The 25823-nt window shown below is 51.4% G+C and overlaps 1 protein-coding gene across 3 annotated transcripts in view; it reads left to right on the top strand.

Annotated features, from left to right (window-relative positions):
• The window catches only part of RAI14 (retinoic acid induced 14), a 137920-nt gene that overhangs the window by 73999 nt on the left and 38098 nt on the right, over positions 1-25823 (top strand). For 2 of the 3 annotated variants that reach the window (XM_080679147.1, XM_080679146.1), the window contains exon 3: positions 9098-9228. In XM_080679147.1, coding sequence (XP_080535273.1) covers positions 9098-9228 — 131 coding nt within the window. Of the gene's footprint in view, positions 1-8840; positions 8951-9097; positions 9229-25823 lie in introns of those variants that run through there. The other variant, XM_080679145.1, reaches the window with a different exon arrangement.

Genomic DNA, 25823 nt, shown 5'->3' with positions numbered 1-25823 from the left:
TTGTATCTTGTCTTCTCTCCTAAGTATTCTCATTGCAAGGTCTCGCTCATTATGCAAATCAGAAAACCTTCCCATCCTGCCTCGCTGGTAGTTGTCTCTCTCTTCCATTGTGCCGATTCACCGTTTGGCTTAGCTGACCACTCCTCATGGTCCTGGTTTGTGTTGTTGGCCTATTTCTCAGGTTGCTGTATTTTAGCTCCATAGCAAGACAGAAAAGTCAGTAAAGATGATGCCAGCCATATAAAAAGCATTTGGTAAATATTTGTTGAGTGAATAAACAATTGAAAGTAACATGCATAGCATTTTCTGTTCTGCTTTGTGCCTGGCAGATACGAATCTAAAACGCCCTGGCTTACAGTTCACAGGGCAAAACGTCAGCGGGGCCTGAAGCTTGCCTGCTTCTTGTCTTCTGTCTTAAAGTATGAGGTGTGCGCTTTTTTTTTTTTCCTGGATGGTCTGACTCTGAAAGCTTCTCAGTGAAAACACGGTCTGCTTTAACTTGCATCTCAGCCTTACTGCTTATGTTGGCGAAACGAACTGTTCTCCATAAACTAGAGGGAGCATGCAGCCTTCCCAAAGACCATCTCCCCGATAGACCCCTCTGGACGGCTGCTCCAGCCACCACACCGCCAGGCCTGTGCTGCTTTGTGATGCTTGGGGTTTTAGCATCTCTCCTAAAGAAGGTCAAAGACACTCGCCCCCGGGATTGCTCTTGCCACTGGGTTATTTTCGTTGGGCTGATTTATTCCCAAACTCACAGCTGCCCACTAACCAGATGTCTGTGGCCACCGAGTTTCCACTGGGTTTTCAGTTCCCATTGGATTAAACCAAAATAAAAGAAGGTGATGCCATGTCTGGCCAGGGGCAGACGTTGCCAGCTGCCAAAGCCCCGGCGCTCATCACATGCTCGGCATGGTGTCTGCTACCCTCCGAGGGGGCAGGCAGTGCTTTCCAAAGGCAGATTCAAGGGAAAACGCGGCAGCGAGCGGGTGTCCTTTGGAAACGAGTTGATGACTAGGTGGCGTACAGGCCAGCCCCTGAGCATCTCGTTTGTGATGTGTTAGCGGGAATGCCTGGAGCCCACATGGAAGGTGAGGGCTGCCTTCCCCACATGCTGCCCTTCATAGCTGACACATTACACATGTCTCCGGAGCGTAACATATGGCTTCCTGAACTTGCCAATGTGGCCAGTGTGCTCTGGTGAAATACCGTCTGTGTAGACAGCCTCCTGGAAAAGGAGCCGTGTTCAATAAGATGGTTAATTCCATGTCTGTGAGTGTTTTCTCCAGAGCCCTCTAAACTGGGATTTTTTAAAGGAGCATAGTAGAAAATTTGCAAATTAAAATTTAAGGTGTTATTTACCTCTGAAGGGGTAATGGGTCACGAGTCATAATTATAAATATTAAAGATTTATAGAGCTTAATTACAAAGGAAGAGTGTAGATCTTCTAATTAAATCACCGCCATCACCACCATCATCACCATCATCACCACCATCACCATCACCCTCACCACCATCACCATCACCACCATCACCATCACCATCACCACCATCATCACCACCATCACCACCATCACCATCACCACCATCACCATCACCATCACCACCATCACCACCATCACCATCACCACCACCATCACCATCACCACCATCACCATCACCATCACCACCATCATCACCATCACCATCACCACCATCACCACCATCACCATCACCACCATCACCATCACCATCATCATCATCACCACGTTTTGAGTGCCAGGCACTTCATGTGCATTGCATTTAATTCTCAGGATAACGTGAAAGGAAGTAGGCCCCCCATGTTACAGATAAGGGTGAGGAGGCCAGAGCTGCGGATACCCCACTTGAGACTAACCGGGAGGCGGTGGAGCCGGAATTTCAGCTCAGAAGCACTACACTGCAGCTTGTTTCTTCGTCTAGAGCAGCCGTGGGCAAACTACGGCCCGCGGGCCGGATCCGGCCAGTTCGGCTATTCTATCTGGCCCGCGGAGCTGAAAGAGCGGAGGGTTCTCTTGCTCTCCCCTCCGCTCCTTTACTTTGAATTTATATTAGTTCACACAAACACTCCATCCATGCTTTTGTTCCGGCCCTCTGGTCCAGTTTAAGAACCCATTGTGGCCCTCGAGTTAAAAAGTTTGCCCACCCCTGGTCTAGAGTCTAGAAAGTGAACCACAGATTTCTTTCTAAACTGTGTGTGCGTGTGTGTGTGTGTGTGTGTGTGTGTGTGTGTGTGTGAATAAGTAAGAGAGTCTAGACCAGGGGTCGGCAAACCGCAGCTCGCGAGCCACCTGCGGCTCTTTGGCCCCTTGAGTGTGGCTCTTCCACAAAATACCACGTGCGGGCGCACATGTACAGTGCGATTGAAACTTCGTGGCCCACGCGCAGAAGTCGGTTTTCGGCCTGGGCGAGTCTATTTTGAAGAAGTGGCGTTAGAACACTCAAGGGGCCAAAGAGCTGCATGTGGCTCGCGAGCCGCGGTTTGCCGACCACTGGTCTAGACCAAGAGTCTTTAACTTGGGTTTGAGTGGGTGGGCTGGGGGCAGAAGGTTTGAGTCCTAGAACGCTCTGAAATTGTATGCAAGCTTTTGTGTGTATGTGCATTGTTCTGAGGGAAAATCATTACTTTCTCAGATTCTCCAGGGGGTTTTGAGGCTGCTAAGAACCAGATTTTGGCACCACCCTACCTTCATTTTACAGATGAGGAAACAGCAAGTGAGAATGCAAATTATGGAAAGGCACTGGGTTTTGAATTGACCAGAAAGTGAACCACAGATTTCTTTCTAAACTGTGTGTGTGTGTGTGTGTGTGTGTGTGTGTGTGTGTGTGTGAATAATACATCACATGTAGAGAAAAGTGCACAAAAGGAACGTCGCATCCAACAAGTGAACATCTGGGGAGCCACTAACCATGTCATGAAATCAGACACAGGACCCTGGAGTATTCCCAGGTGGCCTTCCCTGACCAGATGCCACCCCCTCCCCCCGTCCCTCTCCTGACTATTAGGGTGACCTTGTCCTTGCTTTCCTTTATAGTTTGACCATCTGTGCATATATCCCTAAACAATAGGGGTCCGTTTTCTTGTTTTCATCTTTACATACATGCAGTCATACTGTGTTCCGTTGTGTCTTTCTTTTTTTCAGCAACGTTGTTTTCCATATCGAGCCATGTTGCATGTGGTTGTCATGTGTTCATTTTCATAGCTGTGTGGTATTCTGTTGCTTCATCATATTGTCATTATCTCCTTTTATTGGATACTCGATTATGTATAAATTTTGACCATGATGAGCAGTGCTTTTAAAATTCTTATACATAGGGTTGCACGTAGAAGGGAAACCCAATATGTATTAAGCTTTTGTGGGAGTCAGAACCTAGCTCTTCAAGAAAAAGCCAAGACACTTTCTCACATATCCCTTATCAATGCCTCATGCGGGAAGACCTTCCTTTCAAGGAATTCTCTGGTTAGCCTTGGCGTAGGTTCCAGCTGTCCCCAAACTTGGAATAAGAATCAGAGCGAGAGCGAGAGAGAACGAACCTAAAGGAGCCCAGGACTCCTTTCCGGGCCGGAATCTCCAGGATGGAGCCTGGGAGTCTGCATCCTTAACAAGCACCCAGGCGAGCCTGGTGTCTGGGAGACACCGCTCCACCCTGATGAATGGACTGGGCTTAGTCATGAAGAGATCCGGAAAAAATGTACCCGTGATCAGAGCCTTGGAAAATTGGCCTTAGCAAAGTTAAGGGAGGAGAAAAGTTAAGGGAGTAGAAAAGTGAAGGGAGTAGGATTTATTTAGCCTGTTTAAAAATCGGAAATGTTGAAGGCCTAGGGCAGGAGGTGGGGGCAGCCTAGATGGGGTCAACGGAGGTGGGGGAGGGGGTGAGAAAGGGGACATCTGGGTAATACTTTCAACAATAAAGATTGTAAAAAATTGGAAACATGATGAGATAGTTGTTTGCAAGACAAGGAGAGAGTTTTCTAGATGAAAAGAAAGTGTTTTCGAAATCAGGCGAGATTTAGGTTAACCAGAGGAAGAAACTCCTGCTAAAATCAGCAGCAGATCCATCTGTGAGGCAATGCTGGGGTGAGAAATGAAGGCGGCTGCCCTGCCTTCAGGGAGCTGAAGACAGGAAACAGCGAGCACGCACCGAGCTCGGAACGAAGCCGGGATGATATTTCCTCAAGTCTAGACCATGGGCTCCAGCACGCTGAGTAGGCGCCTCCGGACAGGGTGGGAGAGCAGCAGAGGCAGGGCACCGGGGAAGGCGAGGAGTCTGCGGGCTGAGCGAGGCTTTAGAAGAGAGCCTTTCGGAGGCGGATGGGCTGACAGCATTCAAAAGCAGAGGCACCCAATGTTTTTTATTGTGATTTCGCCAGTAAAAAAATATATATTTTATATCACCATGCAGTACACGCATACAGAGACGTTTAACCTTATTAAAATATGAGGTATCTGGTGTTTCTATTTTTTTTTTCTATTTTTTTTAAAGTGTTGGATTAACCCACTAATAGGTTGAAAACGTTCTAAGGGGACCAGGAGCCCAAAGTGGAGGTGGAGCTAAGCCTGCTCTGGGGAGGGGGGTTTTCCATGGGAAGCGGGGAGAGGGGATATTGTTGGTGGGATGATGGTCTCCAGAAGTATAAGTGAATTACTTCGGGATGTTATGGAAAAATATCACATGATCTACTTCTTACACAAAACGCTTCTTACCAGAGCTGCCTTTGGACAGTAGATGGGCCAAGATAGCTTTTTTTAAAGATTCCTTTTGATGCTTGATTTCAGTTTAGTACCACTCAGCGGGGGGGGGGATGGACGTGGGGGAGAGAAATTTGCTTCTGGATTCTCAAGAGCAGTAACATTAAAGTCTAAAACACTCTTTTGTCTCATCTTGTGATTAGCTGTGGGATTTTTGCTGTGGCATGTAGCACTGAATCCAATCGTTTCGTAGGAATGTGTCCATGGTCAGGTCTAGGAGAGGAAAGTGATGGCATCCTAAAAGCCATGCTTCTGGAAGGCGCACGGTATGGTCAGTTGTGTATAGCAGAACTAATTACAAGTAGAAGAACGGGCGTGGCCCAGGACTAGAGAACTCTGTGACATTAGCATCTGCTCCCTGCTGTTACCAGAATAAAGGGGTCTGTTCACCTGCCCCCATCAAAGCCCCCTCACATGTGAACAGGAGTTTGCAGCAAAGAGAGTTTTATCAGTTGAGGAAATGGCACCAGGCCCCGAGTCCCAGGCAAGCTAGTGCTCAAAGACCCGGCTCCCCGGGGATGGGCTATATGGGGGAAGAGTCATTCATCATGGCGGCTAAAGGAGTGGGGCCATGGTCTCTGCTGATTGGCTGGAGCCAGGTAGAGAGTAGCTGACCATTGTGTCAGGTCCTGATGTCAGCCATGGCGTGGTTCTGTCTGGTCTCATGGGGCAGATGATCCCTAGGGTCCTTCTACTTTCATGGGCCTGAGGCTGAAACACAACTGAAGTCTAAATGTTATCTTTCACTTGACTGAAACTCTGTTTCTGTGATCAACAGGCTTCTTGAGGCTTTGTTCTTAAGACAGATTGATACTGACCAGAATCTGATGTCCAAGGGGCTTAATGACTGAAGAAGGGAGTGGACAGGCAGAAAGGAGACAGGGTCTTGTTAAAGAGATAGAGTGTCTGCCCGGGTACACTGCTACATGGCATTTCACCTGGAAGACTCACGTTCAGAACCTGGATTCCTGGTTGGAGGTCTAATTGGGACCCTTCTTGGCCATGACTTTTAAAGCACTTGTGAGACTATTAAGAGTAAAACTCTCCTCTTTTCCCAACGGATGGTCTACTTTTCTCCCAGGATCTTCAGATTTGCCCGTGTCTTCCCAATTTGTTCTGAACTGTTCTCTTGGCTCAGACTCAAAGGCCAACGTATACAGCACCATCCTTTCCCTTCTTGCTGCCTCCGGTGAGCCCCATCTGCAGCACATACAGGTTGGATGGTGTTGCCAATTATTTATTGAATCTTTGTGTGGGGGTAGGCATGTTCTCTTGCCTCATGTGCTCTAAGAGAAAAGGGAGGCGAGATAAAAGAGAAGCGTTTTAGATCTCAAGGCATTTGCCGTTGACCTTGTCCTCCAAAGAGTAAGGGAAGGGGGAATCTTTCCTGCTTGGTGCTATAGAAATTGAACTCCCTACATGTCCACATGTAACTAATTTTAAGAAATCCCTGCAATCCCATTTTTCTCTACCCAAGTTGAGTGTACAGCACTGAAAAGGAAAACCCTTTCATGTGGCCGTTCTTTGCTTAAGTATTTTCAGTCGTGTCCCCTGAGATTTCATATCCTTTTGATCTTCCCAATCCCGTTTTAATTTGGTTTGGGGAGGATTTAAAGGCAACATGAATAACGGAGCATGGGATCATGTACGTAGGAATCATGAGTCTTACATGTACTTCAATAAACTTTGCTGGTTTTGTTTTGGCTTGTAAAAGAAACGCACTCTGGGGGAAATACGCTGCAGGCTGTTTCTTGGTGTTGGCTACATTTTGTTTTTCAGTGAAGCTTTCTGTTGTACTAACAAATGCTTGTGCCTCGAGTGGTCTCTTTATTGTGTTCCCCTCCCCTTCCAGAGAAAGCCTGATTCATAATCTTATAAAATAAAAGGCTAATATGCAGATGGACTGAACAGCGGAACGACCAGTCACTATGACACGCACTGACCACCAGGGGGCAGACGCTCAACATAGGAGCTGCCCCCTGGTGGTCAGTGTGCTCCCATGAGGGGGGTGGGGGAGCACTGCTCAGCCAGAAGCCGGGCTCACGGCTGGCAAGTGCAGTGGCGGTGGTGGGAGCCCTGAGGTCTCCTGGACCGTGGACTGCGAGAGGGCACAGGCCGGGCTGAGGGACCCAGCCCAACCCCCCACCCAGTGCACGAATTTCTTGCACTGGGCCTCTAGTTGAAGATAAAACCTAATGTCTTCTTTGCGAGCAACTTGATTGTTGTTGGAGAGTATGGGTGACTTTGGCCCGGACACCTTCCTACTTGGTTAGAAATATTTAGAAAGCCGTCGCGTAGAGCTGCACCGAAGCCTGGGATTCAAGTTAGAAATCAGTTCCTCAGCAGCACTAGCTACATGTCCAGTGCTTCATGAGGCGGATGCGATCTTGGTATTTGGGGCCGGATGCTTGTTTGTTGCGGGGAGGGGGCTGTCCTATGCACTGAAGGATGTTTAGCAGCACCCCAGCCTCGAGATGCCAGTAGCGCCCCCTATTCATGACAATCAGGAATGTCTGTGTAGATTGCCAAAAATCACCCCTGGTTGAGAAGCACTGCCTAGGGGCACAGTTTGGGGCAGTGCAGATATAGAATGTTTCTATTAATGCAGACAGTACTGTTCTAGAAAAATCCCTAGCAAAGTTTGGTTTGGGGCATTTTATAGATTAAGTTATTTTGAGCTTTAAGGGGATCAGTGTGGTCATCCAGTCCAATGCCTTGGGAAACTGAGGCACAGAGAGGTTTTTGAGTAACTTTAGGTTCATAGCATATAACTGTCAGTAGAGTTGTAGACTTAAAGTTCATGCAAACTTGGGGACAAACTTCTCATTTTCATTCAGGCTTATCATTCTCTCTGTGTTCTTTGGGGGTGGGTGGGGGGGAGAGGGAGGGAGAGTCCTGAAGATGGGAGGGTCCAGTCCTGAGACTCTCAGAGAAGTAAATTCCTGACTTGAACCCTGGGTACACCTGTGTTACTCCTCCATGGCCTGTGCTTTCTCTGAGGCCCTGCCCCCAGGCTGGGGACAGCTGGTAGACCCACCCCTGCTCAGTGAGAGGGCAGAGCCCCGTTGGATTTCCCAGTTCCATCAGCGCAGAGAGATTGGGAACACTCTGGGGCCACGGAAGACTGTGGTCCTGTAAAATTCCCTTTTGTTAGTTTTTTAATCTCCAGTATCTCTTCTGTCTCCTTCCCTGAAGTGGTCCATGGCAAAGCCTTTAGTACGGAATTTCTGGAGGTTCTTTGGAGGCCACAAGGAGCCCTGGAGACCTGTGTATAGAGAGTTTGGGGAGTGAGGAGGAGTCTCTCGGAGTGGGGAGGAGGGTGTTTAGTTACAGGGGCAAGAAAGCAGGCTTTGCAGGGGGAGTCTGGAGGTGACCGGGGCCTGCAGTGTGACCCATGGGCTTTGAGGTGACCCAGGATCTTCCCCCCCCCCCCCATTAATCCCATGGGCCTCACCTCTCGCGATGACTTCCTGAGTCACCGATTTTATCCTCTCACTCCCTGCTCCAGACCTTTAGTGGCTCACTGCTTGCTGCCTTCACTTTTGAAGCTTCTTGGTCCTGTACCCAAGACCCATCTTCTTTTACATAGAGATCCTCTCTTCCCTTTCTAAGAGTGAAAACTAATTTCTGTGCACACGATGGCTCTGCTGTCCCTGTGTTCGCATAAGTGCTCTGCCGGGGCTGGGGTTCGGCCCAGGAGGCTTTGCTCCAAGCTCTTTGATGTTAAGGAGCTCTCTCAGGAAGCAGTTTTGTTTCTGGTGATACTTTGTTGAGTCGGTAGGCTAGACAACTACTTAAAATCCGTACACGGCTCAAAACTCAGGGCCCTTGGTAAGCAGGCCGGAAAGAGTGGCAAATAAGGCAGACAAAAAATTACATGCATTATAACCCCTCAGATAGCCTTGAGCCGTTGGGGGTTTGGTTCTGTGACCCCGTGGGCCCAGGGAGCTGTGGGCCAGGTCAAAGGCCATTGCTCTGAGAGGCCAGCCGTCAGGTTGAGCTGGAAACAAGCTAATGTGTAAACTGGCCTGGAGGTCTTTGTAAGTTGCCTCATCTCCCAGCTTCAGTTCAAACAAGTGACTTCATTGCAGAGTTTGGTGACCGGCTGCTATTTCATTGAACTGTTGATGTTTCCCTTTGGGAAGCCGGCTTTCTTGAGTGCCGCCGTGGTGAAGGGGAAGGTATTTTTAAAGCACCCATTGCGGGGGGTGGGGGGTTTGATTTGAGCAACAGCAGGGAAGGATGGGAGCAGGAGGCCCGCGGGTCTGCCGTGAGCACGGCCTGGCCACTGCTGTCCGCTGACGCTGTGTCTCCCCTTTGCTCCACAGACCAACGAGTGGAACAAGAACGATGACCGGCTGCTGCAGGCCGTGGAGAACGGAGATGCGGAGAAGGTGGCCTCGCTGCTGGGCAAGAAGGGGGCCAGTGCCACCAAACAGGACAGCGAGGGCAAGACCGCGTAAGCTATGAAGGGTGGTTTCTAACTGTGCGGGGTCTTGGCTCTCCAAGTGTTCCCTGGAGCCCCCAGGTTCGCCGGGGACCTCCACAAGGGCCCATAAGGGGCTTTGAGAAATTGCTGTCCCGGTGCCCCATGTTAATGGAAGAGGGCACTTCAGTCTAGTTCCTTTCTCTCCAGGCTCCAAGTGACACAGGGGCTTTCCCTTGAATGGCTGTATTTGTTCCCAGGTATAACCAAAGATTTCACCAGGATGGCAACCAGCTGATAGATGGGAAATGAATTCTATCCTGGCCTAGACACAGCACGAAAGAGAAAGAGTATTCTTTCATAACCGTGAAACCTTACTACTTCTATTATTTTTTTAACTCCCTTTCTAACATAGGTCAGTAATTACATGAGTAGTAGCAGTGGTCGGCAAACTGCGGCTCGCAAGCCACATGCGGCTCTTTGGCCCCTTGAGTGTGGCTCTTCCACAAAATACCACGTGCGGGCGCGCACATACAGTGCGATTGAAACTTCGTGGCCCATGCTCAGAAGTCAGTTTTCAGCTCTCAAAAGAAATTTCAGTCGTTGTACTGTAGATATTTGGCTCTGTTGACTAATGAGTTTGCCGAACACTGAGTAGTAGGAATCTTGCTTGCCATAATTAAAGCTATTTGATTGTGTGTGTGTGTGTGTGTGTGTGTGTCTTGCTCGCCATAATTAAAGCTATTTGATTGTGTGTGTGTGTGTGTGTGTGTGTGTGTGTGTGTGTGTGTTTCCATCCTTACTCTGGTCGTGCAGTAGAGAAATCATTGACTTTGGAGCCAAATAGACTTCTAATCTGGACTCTATCACTTAGCAGTTTGCAGTCCCGGAATCTCAATTTGTAAAATGGAGATGGTGTATTCAACTCCATAGTATTTATGAGTCTAAAACAAGATACCGACGTTGGGTAGGCGCCCCCAGAGCAGGATCTGAGACAAGAATCTAAGTGCAGGCCGTTTCTCTCGCCAGCGACCCCACGAAGTGCGCAGTGAGGGGATGAAGTAGCCTGCTATTGGCAGGTTACTGCTATGGCCAACTGGGACGCATTTTCACGGAGAACTTCTGGGAATCTGTTTAGACTTAGAGCAGGGGTTGGCCAACTCTGTCCTGCTGTCTGTCTTTGTAAATAAAGTTTTATTGGAATGCAGCCAAGTCCATTATTGATCATTGCCCGTGGCTGCTTCTGCACTGCGAAGGCAGATTTGCGTGGTCAGGACGAAGACTGTGTGGCCCACAAAGCTGAACATACTAACTGTCTGACTTCTTACAGAAAGAGTTTGCTTACCCCAGCTTTGAAGCGTGCCTCAGAGTTACCCCTCCCAGGGGTAAGGAAACTGGGGTATCTATTCCTACTCTCTCGTCCCTCCAAGGCTGAGTGCTGCTCTGAGGGACCATATGTTTATGGCCAGAACAAATCCAAGAAGATAATTGGTGGGGCCTATAGAGATTGATACTGTATGCAAGGAGCTAGCACAGTACCCAGCCCATCGTAGGCTCTTAATAAAGCCCGTTCCCTTTGCTTCTTAGCCTAGAGGAGAGGGTCTCAACCCTGCCACCTTTAGAATCACCTGGGGTGCTTTAAGAAATATCGATGCCATGCCTACCCCAGATGTCCTGTATCACTTGGTCTTGGAGAGGCCCAGGAATCAATACTTTGTGATGTCCCACGTAGGGTCAATCAGAGAGAACCAGCATCTAGAAACCAGACTGACTCTAGATCAGGGGTGGGCAAACTTTTTTACTTGAGGGCCACAATGGGTTCTTAAACTGGACCAGAGGGCCGGAACAAAAGCATGGATGGAGTGTTTGTGTGAACTGATATAAATTCAAAGTAAAGGAGCGGAGGGGAGAGCAAGAGGAACCCCCCCCCACCCCCTGCTCTTTCGGCTCTGCGGGCCGGATAGAACAGCCGAATGGGCCGGATCCGGCCCACGGGCCGTAGTTTGCCCACGGCTGCTCTAGATGGAAGGATCTGTATTGAGAATAAAGGGCACTTTTTCCTAAGATTGGGCATCACATTTTAGCAACTTTTGCCAACTAACCCCTCTTCCTGACACCCACTAGATCCCATAGCACAGATGCCGACCCTGGTGTTGTGGGAGCCACAAGATAGCTCAAGGGGCTGAGCTCTGTCTAGGGACCAGGCTGGCTGTTTCGGGAAGGGCAGGGAGAAGCGCTCTCTCTCCGTCACTGTCTGGTCCTCTAGGAGCTGGGCTTGTCCTCAGCTAAAGCCCCAGGTTGAGCGCCCCTTTCTCCCCCCCAGCGCTGGGTTCACTTTGCCTCTGCAGGGACCTGTCTCTGGGGTGTGGGGCACAGGGCGCAAACGCAGTGAACTCTGACTTGACAGCCAGGGCTCCCAATACTGGGCAGGCCTTGGTTGTTGGCTGATATGCTGAGCCCTCCCAGCCTTTTGTCATTGTTAGTGCTTAGCCCTCTTGCACTCCAGATTAAAATTCTCTTGATGGAAGGGACTGGAACTTCACACGGCTGTAATTACACCATCTAGCCCACCGCTGGGCTTGCTGTAGATACCCAGAAAGTATTTGTTGCAGGAGTCCATTAACCTGTTCCCACAATGCCCCAGGTGGAGTCAGAGCTAGTGGACGGGCAAGGGCGGAGGCCACTATCCTGAGACTTTTGGTGCTAGAAACACGGTGCTTTTGGACCACGTCTTGCAGCATTACACAGCTTCCTCAGCTCCTCCTCCCCCAGCGCAGCTTGGCACGTGTCTGCCCAGAACTGCCTCTCACAGCTCTGCCAGGGGGAGGGGAGATCACGGTTTATGACGGTTTTGTCTAAGACAGTACCCACTGAAATGAAAATAGCACATTTAGATTAGCAGCTTAGCCACGGTTGGGATCGGCTGAATAAATGTATACCTTTCGTTAATAAGATGTATAGAGGACACCGTCAGAGTGTTGTTTTCTATTCTCTCTTTTCTGTTGATTGTGGTAAAATAGACATAACATAAACTTTGCCACTTCAACCATAGTATACATTTCAGTAGCAATGAGTACATGCACGATGTCGTACAACCATTTTCATTGTCTATTCCCAGACATTTTTCTCATCATCCCAAGTAAAACCCTGTACCCATTAAGCAGTGACACTTCCAAACCTCTTTCCCCCTCCCCGTGGCAACCACTGGCCTGCTTTCTCTCTATGAGTGTGCCTATTCTGGATATTTCCTATAAGTGGGACCATACAATGTGGGGCCCTTGTCTCTGGCTTCTTTCACTTAGCACAGCGGCTTCAAGGGCCATTTTTGTGGCAGGAGTCACTTCTTCATCTGACTCTCTTACAGAGCCGTTAGTTACACAAAAATCACCGCCTCCATTTTGCAGACGGTAACACGAAGGCCCACCTGATAACAGCCTTTGCTGCATTCACTCCGGAACCAGTTCTGGCCTGTCCACCTTTGCACGCACAAGCCCCCCATATTTCCCTTCGATGACACTTACGTGGGGCGTTAGAACTATGGAAAAGGGAAAAAGGGGGTATTTATTTTTTTCAGTGCACGGTTTTCCAGAGCTACTCATCTGTTAACATGTAATCTTTCTTTTCTTTTTTTAAAATATATTTTATTGATTTTTTACAGAGAGGAAGAGAGAGGGATAGAGAGTTAGAAACATCGAGGAGAGAGAAACATCGATCAGCTGCCTCCTGCACACCTCCCACTGGGGATGTGCCCACAACCAAGGTACATGCCCTTGACCGGAATCGAACCTGGGACCTTTCAGTCCGCAGGCCGACGCTCTATCCACTGGGCCAAACCTGTCAGGGCAACATGTAATCTTTCTGCTTGGAATATTCCTTTTGATGCTGACAGTTACTGACTGGTAACTACAGGAATTTAAGTGTGAAAGGCACCACAGAGTTAAATCTGTCCGGCTTCATATTTTCTTTCAAACCGAATGGTCTTCATGTGCAGAATGCGAGGGGCTGTCGCTGGAAACCCTCTCTCCTGTCCTCCGGCATCATGGAATGATGTTAGCTAGGCCAGGGGAGGCTCTACGGCAGCGAGTCCCGGGCAGTGCGGGTCCCGGGGGCAGCCTTCCCCCTCGCACGCCTGCATTCTGCCTGGAGTTGGTGCTGTCCCTGCATCCTGCCTGCCTGTGCATTGCCTCCCTCGTTTGATCTTCCTCCCGCTGTGGGGACTGTTCTGTTCTTGTGCCTGTTCTTGGCACGTGTGCTGGTGTGGTAGCACGTGAACTGCTGGCCTGCTAGGAGCGGTTCTGCATGTGTGACAGGCCAGCCCAGCATGTCCCCTCCGCTGGAGATCTTGGCCCCATGGCCCTGTGCAAGCCCGCATGGCCACATTTCATTGGGACGTGCGTGCAGTGTTTTGCATTTGTCTCCGAAGGACAAGGCCAGGTCACGCACTTGAAAGTTAGGTCCTTGCTGGTACTTGGCCTCATTCTCTGCCTACTTGCTCGGGTTTGCCCTGTGGTTTATCCACCTGCATGCCAGAATGAGGCTGCAGGCCTGTTTCCGGAGCTTTTGTGAAAGCCCATTTTGCTAGTTTGCTCAGTAGTGCACAGTGTTCCTCTGTTGCCTGACAACCTGGAGCCCTGATGTTGGCTTTCAAGGGGCCCCCCACCCCCGGCCCTGCCCCTCCTTAGCTCATGTTCACTCGCATTTGCCTTTATCGGAGGGGGGGCTGTCTGCGCCCTGCCCTCCCCGCAGGTGCAAGGTCCAGGTGGTGGCCCAGCTTCTCTGTCCAGTCCAGAACGCCTCCCTCTCCGATGTGCTCAGTCCTTGAGTGGTTTTTCTTCTCTTCAAACCACTGCAATCCTAGTTTAGGATTTGATGTGTTTTCTTACATTGAAAGAACAGGAGCAACAACACAAAATACTCAACAGCTTAGGGCAGACCTTGGCTGTCTGGGAGACTTGCATCCCGCACAGCGCGGGGGGCTCGCTGAGGGGCAGGCTCGCCGGGTGTCTGCAGCTCTGCTGGTCTTGTCCTCTCTGCTAAGTGCAGAAGGGGCATTTGGTCCAAATTTGTGGGAGCAACTTTTCAGGGTGGTTCTCAGGATAAAACACTCTCTTTCTTGCTGGGAGATGTCTCCTGGGTAGATTCATTAGGGGTGAAGTGGCTTGGGGTCCAAGAGGAAAAGAGCTCTCCTGGTGAATGTCACAACCCGTCACTCGGCTCCCCCAGCTTCCAGTGCAGTTTAAATAGGAACACGCCCAGCCTTTCCTACCTAAAGACCAGATGACCCCCAAAGTCCTGGGAATGAGGCGGCCGAGGCAGCCATGTCGGCAGACACTCTCCAGACGCCTCCCAACCCCAGGTCAGTGACCAGATGGGCGGTTTGGTCATTCTTCAGCCTCTTGCCGTCTCTTCCTGCAGTATTGCCTCTAGGGGTGGATAAGACACCTTGTCTGAAAAGTTTCTCCCTCTACAACTGGTCAGAGCCGAAATGGGTTTGGCTCAGGGGACAGAGCATCAGCCTGCGGACTGAAAGGTCCCGGGTTCGATTCCGGTCAAGGGCATGTACCTTGGTTGCGGGCACATCCCCAGCAGGAGGTGTGCAGGAGGCAGCTGATCGATGTTTCTCTCTCATCGATGTTTCTAACTCTCTATCCCTCTCCCTTCCTCTCTGTACAAAATCAATAAAATATATTTTAAAAATAAATAAAACTGGTCAGAGAGGGGCTCCAAACAAGTGACAGCAACTGAATTCATGCAGGAAAGAGTGGGAGGAGGGCGGTGTCGTGGGTCCGAGGAGAACAGAATGGAGCCGGCAGCAAGTTGAGCTGCAGGCCGTGTTCATGGAGCCGGGCCTGGCTCCTCTCCGCCCATCTGTTCCCGTTCCCGGTGGAGGTGAGGAAGTGGGAGGGCGCCCTGGCCCTCAACTTTTGGCCACGGAGCAGCCTAATTGTTTCAAGATGGTCTCCCCTGCATGTGGTGTGCATTTAGTGAACGTTCCGTGTGTTTGTCTTAGGAGCAAGCAGACTAAATAAAATCACTGCTGGGACTGTAGCATTTGAAGAAATACCACCCTGGCATGTATGTATAGACAGAGAGAGAGACGTAGTCTGCACACGTGGCCCACGTTTCAGAAACCTGATCTTGGTGGCTTTGAAAGCAAGGACCTGTGCAAGCATTCTTAAGTGACTCTGTGGAGCTTAACCGTGAAATACGGGAGGGAGGGAGCCCTTGAGTTCTGTAAGTCACGTGACAAGGGGTTTTTCTGGCTGAGGGCTTGGTGCCCTTGGTTGCTGTTTTCTCAAAACAGGATGTATTCGATATTTCGTTCCAGCCATTGAGGCTTGGGAATCAAGTCAGTTTGGCTGCCAAGTGAATTTACCTAAAACTGCCAGACTTTATGTGTAACGGCAGCCTCCCTCCCTGCCGAATCCTCTTCCAGGCAAAGTCACCGTCTTCCCTAAGACCTGTTAGCATGGGACAGAGGGATCCGCTGCAGGATCGAGTTGCTGCTGTAGCATAGCCACTCTGGTTTGGGTCACCGAGGTTTCTGAAGGTGATGGAACCTCCGCTGCTACCAGCCAACGGGCCCACGTGTTTGTGGCGTTAATCCACCCATTGGGAGGGGCTCCTGCCTCTGCCCTGTTCCAAACCGATGGTAAGCGCAGCCCAAGGAGGAGGAAACGGGGTCCTTGTCTGGAAGATGCACAGCATCTAGCCGAGGAGACAAGACCCGCGGCAGTCCTGCTAACCATAAACTACTCCGCTGCACGGGGTGCAAGATGGGGAGAGACGGGGACGCTGCGGTGGCTACGGCATGCTGCCTGCCCCAGGTGTGAGGTGAGGTGGGCCTTGAGGGGGGTCAGGCGCACTGGGCGGGTGCAGGGAAGAGAAGCCAGTGTTAGTGCTGGTCGCAGCATGAGGCCACCCCAAACTGAAGGAAAAACAGCGACACTGTGACCGTTGCTTCCTTCTCTCCTTGACGGGCTTGTCATTGCGGTTCAAGGTCAGGGCCCCACTGGACGCTAGACCAGTGGTTCTCAACTTGACTCGCATTAGAATCACCTGACGGCTTTGAAAAATGCTGGGTGTCCCCCTCAGAGATACCTGTGTCGTGAGCGTGGGGTGCAATCTGGGGATTTTCAAAGCACCCGGGTGATTTGAATGGTCAGCCCAAACTGAGAACCACTGTGCTAGACACTCCACAGTGAGACCCAGGTTTCCCAGCCCACAGCTTCCCAGCAGGCCCCACCCCCCGAGAGCTGACAGGTGGGCGGAGGGAGGCAGGAGCCCATGTGTGTGTGTGTGTGTGTGTGTGTGTGTGTCATGCTGTGCACAAAATAAAATTAAAATGAAAGCTAAATTTGGCCTTAAAGTGTATGATGTAAAGTAACACAATTCACGAGCTTTTTAAAGGGAAACAGGGTATGTTAAAGCTGAGCAGATCTTATTGCAAAGTTGTGCTTCAGAGGGAAGACTTGTAACCACAGAAGTGGTGCAAATTGATGAGAATTGAATGGGAAATTGAGAAAATATTGGTGGGTCACAGGACTTTTCCTTCTGAAACCGATTTCACAGCCGGATTAAGTATATTGAGCCTGAAGGACTTCAGACACGCAGCTGGGTCATGTTCAGAGCTGAAGCAGACTGCCTCGCCCCCTCCCTCCGTCCTCTGGCGTGCCCCCACCCCTGGACCCACTCGCGCAGGCGGAGGTCAGCAGAGCCTGGGAACTGTAGTAGCGCGTTGTGATGGAGAGCAGAGCCGGGCGGATGGGCGTGGGTCCCACCCACACAGGCAGTGACCTCCACTCCGTCTAACCCCACGAGAGAGGGCACCTGGAGCAGGCGGTTCTCACGCTGACAGCATCCAGGCAGTTCAAGGGTCGAGGCACGGACATCACTTAGCACGCGCCTGTCCTTTAGAAACATCCTGTTCCTCCCCAGGCTCCCTGGAATGCCTTCCCGGATGCCACCGCCACCACCCCTCCCACCGAGTCTTGGGTGTCATTCAAGGCCCAGCTTGCCGTCTCTTTCACGAAGCCCTTTCTACTTTTCCTCGGCCATCTGGGATTGATGGGTCTCAGGTACCTGTGTCCTTCTCTGATCCCTGTTAGTAGACTGTCAGGGATCAGAGTTCATGCTTACGCGGTTGATAAGAAAGGCGTCGTGCTGAGTCATGGTAAGCTGGGTGCCCGCTGCCGGGCTAGGGGCTTCCTCCGTGTGACCCATTCAGTGAGCGCCCTCGTCATTCTTTCCCCCATGTTAAAGGCTGTCAGTTGCCCTGGGCGTTTCTCACCGGATGCTCTCAGTCACCCTGGAGTCATTCCTGGAGAAGGAAGGGTGGGTTAACAAGGTTCGGGACTCAGTACAGATCACCTGCTCTCGGCTCCAGGTACTGAGTCTGGGGGGCCTGCCGTGACCACAGGAGACAAACCATGTCCATCGGCCCTGACGGGGGTTTCCTGACGCCCAAGTGCTATTCCCGATGGCATTTGGAGGCCGGGCCTTCCTGAAGAGCTAACGCTCGGCTGCAGTGCCGTGGGGCTGTTAGTTCTGAAGATGTCGTGTTTCATCCGCGTCTCCTCCCTCCTGTCCCCAGGAGGTCTCTGTCCCCAGAAGGTAGCCCTGCCGATTCTGCCTGCCCCCCGTGAGCACTCAGACAGGAACCCTATTTGTGCAGCCTTGGTTCCTCTTCGGCAGCCACCTTTGATTATAGCCATCTGGAACACGGAGCAGGCAAGGGCAACCGATGGCCCATTTCTCAGCCTTTCTGCCACTTGGGTTCCTCGCAGAAGCAGCGACCCAGTCTCTGTTGCGCCTGCTTTTGAAATCGCTGACGGCCCAGCAGCCACAGCCCTGCCCCCCAGGCGCTTTCTCTCTGGCTGATGGGGTGGGTCCCCGCTGGCGGAGTAGAATTCAGTTTTCCAAGGCTTTGTAACTAGAAGCTCTTAGACAGTCCGCACTGCCTGTCTTGCCCTCAGATTATAATCTGAAATGGGAATCCAGATCGTTCAGGATTAAGGGGTGTCCCGCTGAAATGTTGGGTGTGGACTGAGCCTCATCGGAGCTCAGTGACCTCATTAGAATGTACACGGGCAGCACTGACTTTGAGAACTTGGCAGAGGCCCAGGGGCCACATGGACAGATGAGTCAACGGAGGCCAGTGAATTTGAGTGACTTTGTTGTCACATATGCGGGATGGCAGAGCTGAGACCAAAGCGGAAGAATGCCGGTTTTTAGTTCCTGCTTCTTCCTACTGTGCTGGTGGTGGGGAGAATGAGCCCGCATCAATCACCTGGGGGGCTCATTAGACCAGATTGCTGGGCTCCACCCCCGAGTCCAGGCAGGAGCCCAAGAATTTTCATTTCTAACAAGTTTCTTGCTGATGCTGATGTGCTGGTCTGGGCACCACACTCTGTACCATGTCGAGGAGAAAAATCAAGCTTATCCTCCTATATGCAAATTGACTGAACAGCAGAATGACTGGTCGCTATGACGCGCACTGACCACCAGGGGGCAGATGCTCAACTCAGGAGCTGCCCCTTGGTGGTCAGTGTGCTCCCACAGGGGAGCTTCGCCCAGCCACACGCCGGGCTGACGGCTGCGAGGGCAGCGGCGGTAGCAGGAGCCTCTCCCGCCTCCTCGGCAGCGCTAAGGATGTCCGACTGTAGCTTAGGCCCAGTCCCTTCCGTCAGTCGCACGTCCCCCGAGGGCCCCCCCGCCCCGGGCTGCCAGAGGGATGTCTGACTGCCAGCTTAGGCCCGGTCCCCCTGGGAAGCGGGCCTAAGCCGACAGGTGGACATCCCCTGAGGGGTCCCGGACTGCGAGAGGGCGCAGGCCAGGCTGAGGGACCCTCCCCCCCACACCCCCCCGCCAAAGTGTACGAATTTTCATGCATCGGGCCTCTAGTGATTATGTAACATAAAGGACAGCTTCTCCCTAAGAACTTCCATTAGAACCCGAGAAATACATGGTTAGGCAGGTTTATAGGTGCGTCTTGGTTTAAGGAAACTCGGAATAGAAACTTTAAACTAAAAAAACAAATTCAAAACTAAAGATTCACATTATCTCCCCCCCATCACTCCCCTTAAAAAATCACATCTGTCTGCCTGAGATGTCGCACAAAAGGAATGTAATTCAAGGGCAGGCGATGTTGGGTGTTTGGGAAATGCTGGCGTGCTCAAGGGATCCTGAGAGCTGGTTATTGGCACGAAGTATTTCAGAGTCTTACTGACCCTAGGGACCCCCTCCCTTGGGTAGTAAGAGCTTTTCAGAGGAAAGAACGGAGACATATGCACATCCTGGAAAAGCTGCTCTTGGCATCAGAGCAGCGAATGCAAGCCCTGACCTTCTACACATTCCCTGACCTCTCTGGGCCTCCGCGTCTTCATCTGTGAAATGGGGGTGTGAGACGAGTTTATCCTTCTGAACCCTATGACTGTGGGAATCTGGGCCTGGCGTGGTCATTTCTTGGGGTGGGCGTGTGGGTTGCCTGATTGGAGGAGGGAACGTGGCAGCAGAGGCAGTGGAAGGAACCAGAAGCGCCGGCATGGCAGCCCCCTGTTCATTCCTGACTTCACCGCCAGCGCTTCTGGGACCAGGAGCTGGAGCGGATGACGGGGACCGGGAAGAGTTTGGTCCGAGTGCAATTCCTGTGAATGGATGAGCCTGAAAAATCAAAGCCTCTTCAAAGCAGCCTCGCGAGTCTGTCTGGCCTCCAGCTCTGTGCTTCCGCTGGCAATCCGAAACCAGACTGGTTTGTTACTGCCCCGAAAGATCGCAGGAACATTCCAGGCCGCCACTCACGGCTTTCGAGTCCCCTTCGGGGGAAGGGCTTTGAGAAAGAGCCGGCCTCGTCCCACAGCACTGACTGCGGGAAGGCTTGCACAAGCGCCGAGTGGCTGCAGGAAGTGAGCCCTCCAGTGCGGGCTCTGTTTGCCTCCGCTCCGATCACACTCCTGCCCGGGCGAGAGCCTCAGCTGCCCCCGTGAGAAGCCAGTGTTTGCTCTTTGGCCAAAGGCTCTCATTTTTCCAGTTTAAACTTTGTTTTGTAAAGAGCCGCCCAGCCAGTAAGCGATACTCTGCAGCGTTGCCCAGTCTGCAGAGCGGTTTAACAGGCACGGCGATCGCCCAGCACGGCGGTGAAGGGCCAGCGCCACGGGCAGGATGCCCAGGTTAGCATCCAGGCGCCCTGCCTGTTCGTTCTGGGACTCGGGACAAGTTTCCAGACTTCTCTGGGCCTCCGTTCCCTCCCCTGTGAAATGGGGGTGATAGCCGTGACCCCTCCCGTAGGTTGGCTGGGATTGTACTGAGTTCAAACGTAGCTAGTGCCCTGTGTTCCAGTGGACCCGCTGCTGGTATCACTGGTGAGGTTGTTACGGAGTTTCCTGGACGTGCTGCAGAGTTGAGGGAGCTGGGGTTCAGTGCCTCAGCAGCAAGGCAGCAAGCCCAGCATGGCACCCGGCCTCCGGGCCATCGCCCTCCCTCTGCCGGCTCCTCCACCGCCCTGCACTGGCATCCGGCTGCCGTTTCAGGCCACTGGGAACATCAGGGAGTTGACCTTCTCTGGGGGGTAAGAGAGTGGGGTGGGGAGATTGGGAGCCACAAAACTCTTAAGCACAGAACCCTTGGGAACATTCCAAGTGACCAAAGCAGAGAAATTCCAGCGATGGGTAAGCAGCAGAGGGATCAAGTCGCGTTACGTAAATCTCAGGCTGCTCTCTTTGTGCCTTTTAGATGCGTCTCTGTCTCAGGGCCCAGCTGAGCTTTCTACACACAGCGAAACATCCCCGGTTGCAATGACACTTTCAACCACGTGGGTTCCTTTTGTGTGGACCGCATCACGGGATTGTTTTTAAGGCGAAGGGGATTATGTTTTCAAACGAACTTTGAAACAGTGGGTGCCTTGGTAAGAACAATGGCGGCGTTCTTTGTCATCCGTGAGAGGGTGCTTGTCGAATGTCGTGTCCACGTGCATCAGCTGAGAACCTTGTACATGTGCGGTGGGGACTGAGCCTGCTTTTCTTTTCTTTTTCCTTTTCTTTCCTTTTTCCCAATATATTTTTATTGATTTCAGAGAGGAAGGGATAGAGATAGAAACATCAATGATGAGAGAGAACCACTGATCGACTGCCTCCTGCACGCCCCCTACTAGGGATCGAGCCCAAAACCCGGGCATGAGCCCTGACCAGGAATCAAACCGTGACCACCTGGTTCATAGGTCGACACTCAACCACTGAGCCACACTGGCTGGGCCGAGCCTGCATTTCTAACAAGCTCCTGGTCCATGGGCCACTCTTGGAGTAGGCAAGACCTGAGCTATCGGAGTGCTGTCGCTTGAGCTCCAGTAGAGTCTGGAGAGCCAGCCTGCTCTATCCTTGGCTGGGGCCAGTCTCCCTGGCTCTGGGCCTGGGGTTGGAGGAGTGGATAGGAGGTTCTTAGACCCTTCCCTCCTCCACGGAATTCTTGACCTGTCTAAAGGCAAAGATAAGCCAACAAAATCTCTTGTGAGATACATTGCTATTATAGACTCTTGAACGGCATTTATTGTCTTTGAAAGAAAGGCCACAGTAGATGAGTGGATAAAAAAGCGGTGGTACATTTGTGGAATATTAGGCAGCTGTTAAAAATAAGGATCTCTTACCCTTTGAGACAGCATGGAGGGACCTGGAGAGTATTATGCTAAAGCGAAATAAACCGGTCAGAGAACGACAAGTATCACATGATCTCACTCACATGTAGACTCTAAATGAACAGAATAAACTGATGAACAAAACAGATCCAGAGACATGGAACAGACTGATGGATCTCAGAGCGAAGGTGGGGGTGGGTGGGCGGGTGGGAGGAGATTAACCCATGGACACAGACAATAGTGTGGTGAAGGGTTGGGGATAGGAGCAGGGTGGAGGGGGTTAATGGGGAACAAGGGGACATCTTTTCAACAATAAAGATCAATTTTTTTAAAAAAAAGGAAAGGCCACACTTTAAAATCAGAAATAAAAGCCCCTATAGAGCCAGAGCCAGAGATGTTCTAAATTTGCTTTGCAGTCACTCTTGTGTGTTTTTCTAAGGGGACATTTCAGCTGATCATTAACCGAGAAGAGTTTATTAAGAGACACTTGAGCGTTCCCCTCCGGAAGATGTAGACTGTAATTAAAATTCGCATCTCTTGCCCTAACCGGTTTGGCTCAGTGGATAGAGCGTCGGCCTACGTACTGAAGGGTCCCAGGTTCGATTCCGGTCAAGGGCATGTACCTTGGTTGCGGGCACATCCCCAATGGGGAGCGTGCAGGAGGCAGCTGATCGATGTCTCTCTCTCATCGATGTTTCTAGCTCTCTATCCCTCTCCCTTCCTCTCTGTAAAAAATCAATAATAAAAAAAAGAGATCCTTCTTTAAAAAAAAAAAAAAATTCGCATCTCTTAAAGGAAAACCTGCAGGACGGTAACCAGTCTTGGCTGCGACGTGGAGAACCCGGAGCCCTCCTGCGTCCTTGCCGGGATGTGAGGTGGTGCAGCGGCTTTAGAGAACCGCTCAGCAGTTTCTCGCAGCTGAACAGGGTCCCTGCGTGACTCGGCAGTTCCTCTGCTAGGTACCTACCCACGGGAATGAAACACACTAACTCTTGTACACGGATGGCTTAGCGGCATTAGTCCTGATAACCCAGAAGTATCTGATTGACCATAACTAATGAGTGGATACACAAAATGTGGCAGAGCGGTACAATGGAATATTTTTAAGGAAACTGGAGTGCTGAGACATGCTACAACACGGATGAACCTTGAAAGCATGCCAAAGGAAAGAAGCTAGACCAGGGGTGGGCAAACTTTCTGACTCGAGGGCCACAATGGGTTCTTAAACTGCACCGGAGGGCCGGAACAAAAGCATGGATGGAGTGTTTGTTTGAACTAATATAAATTCAAAGTAAAGGAGCGGAGGGGAGAGCAAGAGAACCGGATAGAACAGCCGAATCAGGCCTGCAGGCCGTAGTTTGCCCACGGCTGAGCTAGACACAAAAGTCCATGTACTGTGTGATGCCATCTTTATGAAATACCCAGGACAGGCAAGCCCGCAGAGGCAGCGTGGAGACTGGTGATTGCCGGGGCCTGGGGTGGCATGGGAGAAGCAAGGACTGCTCATGGGTACGAGTCTTGTATGTTATGGTGATGAACATACTCTGGAACTACAGCGTGCTGCTGGTTGCACAGCTTTGAGAATATACTGAAAATAACTGAATTGTGCCTTTTTAAAGGGTGAATTTTATCAATGCAAGGACTAAGATGTGCTCCTGTTTCTTCGGTCTTTACTGTGTCTTAATGGAATGGTGTTCGGCATCACACATTTGTTTTTCATGGACAGTCAGAATGTCAGTGCCTCCGCCCAGCGCTATGGACAGTTTGGACTCGGGAGGGACTTGGTGGTCGTGGGGAGCTGTGCGGTGCCTTGTAGAGTGTTTGCCAGCATCCCTGGCCCCTACACATTCAATGCCAGTAGAATGCCCCCACCCTCTCCCTCAAATAATCAAAATATCTCCAGACATCGCCAGACACGCAGGGGGAGGGCAGCACACTCACCCCCAGTTTATCTTCCATCCTCCACTAAAAGCCGAGACCCACGAGGCAGGGACTGCGTTTTCTCCACATGTTTCTCAGTGCTCAGAGCAGTGCCTGACACATCAATACCGCAGTCTCAGAGGCATCATAGGAGGGAATGGATATATTTAGCTGTAGCAGTGCTTATAAAAATATACAGCTATAGAAATAGGAAAGCTGCCCCAGACTTGGGTTAGTTTCAATACCCTAGAGCAGTGGTCAGCAATCTCATGAGTCAACAGAGCCAAATATCAACAGGACAACGATGGAAATTTCTTTTGAGAGCCGAACACCGACTTCTGCGCATGGGCCACGAAGTTTCAATCGCACTGTACGTGCGCACCGCACGTGGTATTTTGTGGAAGAGCCACACTCAAGGGGCCAAAGAGCCACGTGTGGCTCGCGAGCCGCAGTTTGCCGACCACTGCCCTAGAGTTAACGTGGTCAAGGACAGTATCTTTGTTCTAGTATGAGGCCGCATTCATCCACCTACCGCTTTGCCTCCCATCTCACCCCAGTCTGCAAACTCTATCAGCCGTGGGCAAACTACGGCCCGCGGGCCGGATCCGGCTGTTCCATCTGGTTCTCTTGGCCTCCCCTCCACTCCTTTACTTTGAATTTATATTAGTTCACACAAACACTCCATCCATGCTTTTGTTCCGGCCCTCCGCTCCAGTTTAAGAACCCATTGTGGCCCTCAAGTCAGAAAGTTTGCCCACCCCTGCCTAGATGCAGATGTGTCCTTCCACCAGTTCTCCAGGACACAGGCCATCAGGGGCCACCGGCCATGCTCTTTGCCAGCTGTTGCTCACCGGGGACACCCTCTGCTCCCTCAGCCGAGGCAACCCCACAGGTGCCCATCAGTCACCTGGACGCCACCACTGAGATGCCCGCACGGATCAGTCACTGCACGAGAAAGGAACCCCACTCCTGCCACCTGCCATCAGGTCCTGTCACTGATTAACCATGTGTTTCCACCCACAACACCCAGCGTTCCACTTGAGTGTCCTATTAAAACTTGGCTCCGCTTCTTGCTCACCTTCAGAGGCTAAATGCTAATGACTCGCTGCTGCCAAGCCCTGCTTTGGGGATTATCACTTCCACCCGCGGTGCCAGAAAGCTAGCCGCTCAAGTGTGGGCTTGAGACAAGGCTTGAGACTAGGCGTGGAGGGTGTTTTGTTGACTGCAACTGTCTACAGCCGCCGTGGGCAAACTACGGCCCACGCCGGATCCGGCCCGTTCGGCTGTTCTGTCGGGCCCGCGGAGTCGAAAGAGCGGAGGGTTCTCTTGCTCTCCCCTCCACTCCTTTACTTTGAATTTGTATTAGTTCACACAAACACTCCATCCATGCTTTTGTTCCGGTCCTCCGGTCCAGTTTAAGAACCCATTGTGGCCCTCGAGTCAAAAAGTTTGCCCACCCCTGGTCTACAGCTTTGTTCCCGAGTTCCCATTCACTGGCAGAGCACTGAGCTTGTTGTTGTTGTTGTTAATCCTCACCCGAGGATATTTCCCCATTGATCTTCTAGAGAGAGTGGAAGAGAGAGGGAAAAACGGAGAGAAACATGGATGTGAGAGAGACACATCAATTGGTTGCCTCCTGCACATGCCCCAACCAGGGCCTGGGCCAGGGAGGAGCCTGCAACCAAGGTACATGCCCTTGACTGGAGTTGAACCCAGGACCCTTCGGTCCACAGGCTGACGCTCTATCCACTGAGCCAAACTGGCTAGGGTGAGCATTTAACTTTTATTCTCTCTCTCTTTCCTTCCTTCCTTCCTTCCTTCCTTCCTTCCTTCCTTCCTTCCTTCCTTCCTCCCTCTCTCCCTCCCTCCCTCCCTCCCTACCTCCTTCCTTTCCTCCCTCCCTCCCTCCTTCCCTCCCTCCCTCCTTCCCTTCCTCCCTCCCTCTCTCCCTCTTTCCTTTCTCCCTCTCTCCCTCTTTCCTTTCTCCCTCCTTCATTGTCTAAGCAGTGGTGGTTCTGATTCAACGTCTGCTAGCCCGTCTTCTGGACATTGAAACAAAGTCCAGCATGTCCCAGTCTCTGTG

The sequence above is a fragment of the Plecotus auritus genome (genome assembly GCF_963455305.1).
Source record: "Plecotus auritus genome assembly, chromosome: 7".
Classification (NCBI taxonomy): Eukaryota; Metazoa; Chordata; class Mammalia; order Chiroptera; family Vespertilionidae; genus Plecotus; species Plecotus auritus.
Note: the sequence above shows the minus strand (reverse complement) of the source record. Positions and strands in the feature narration are given on the sequence as shown.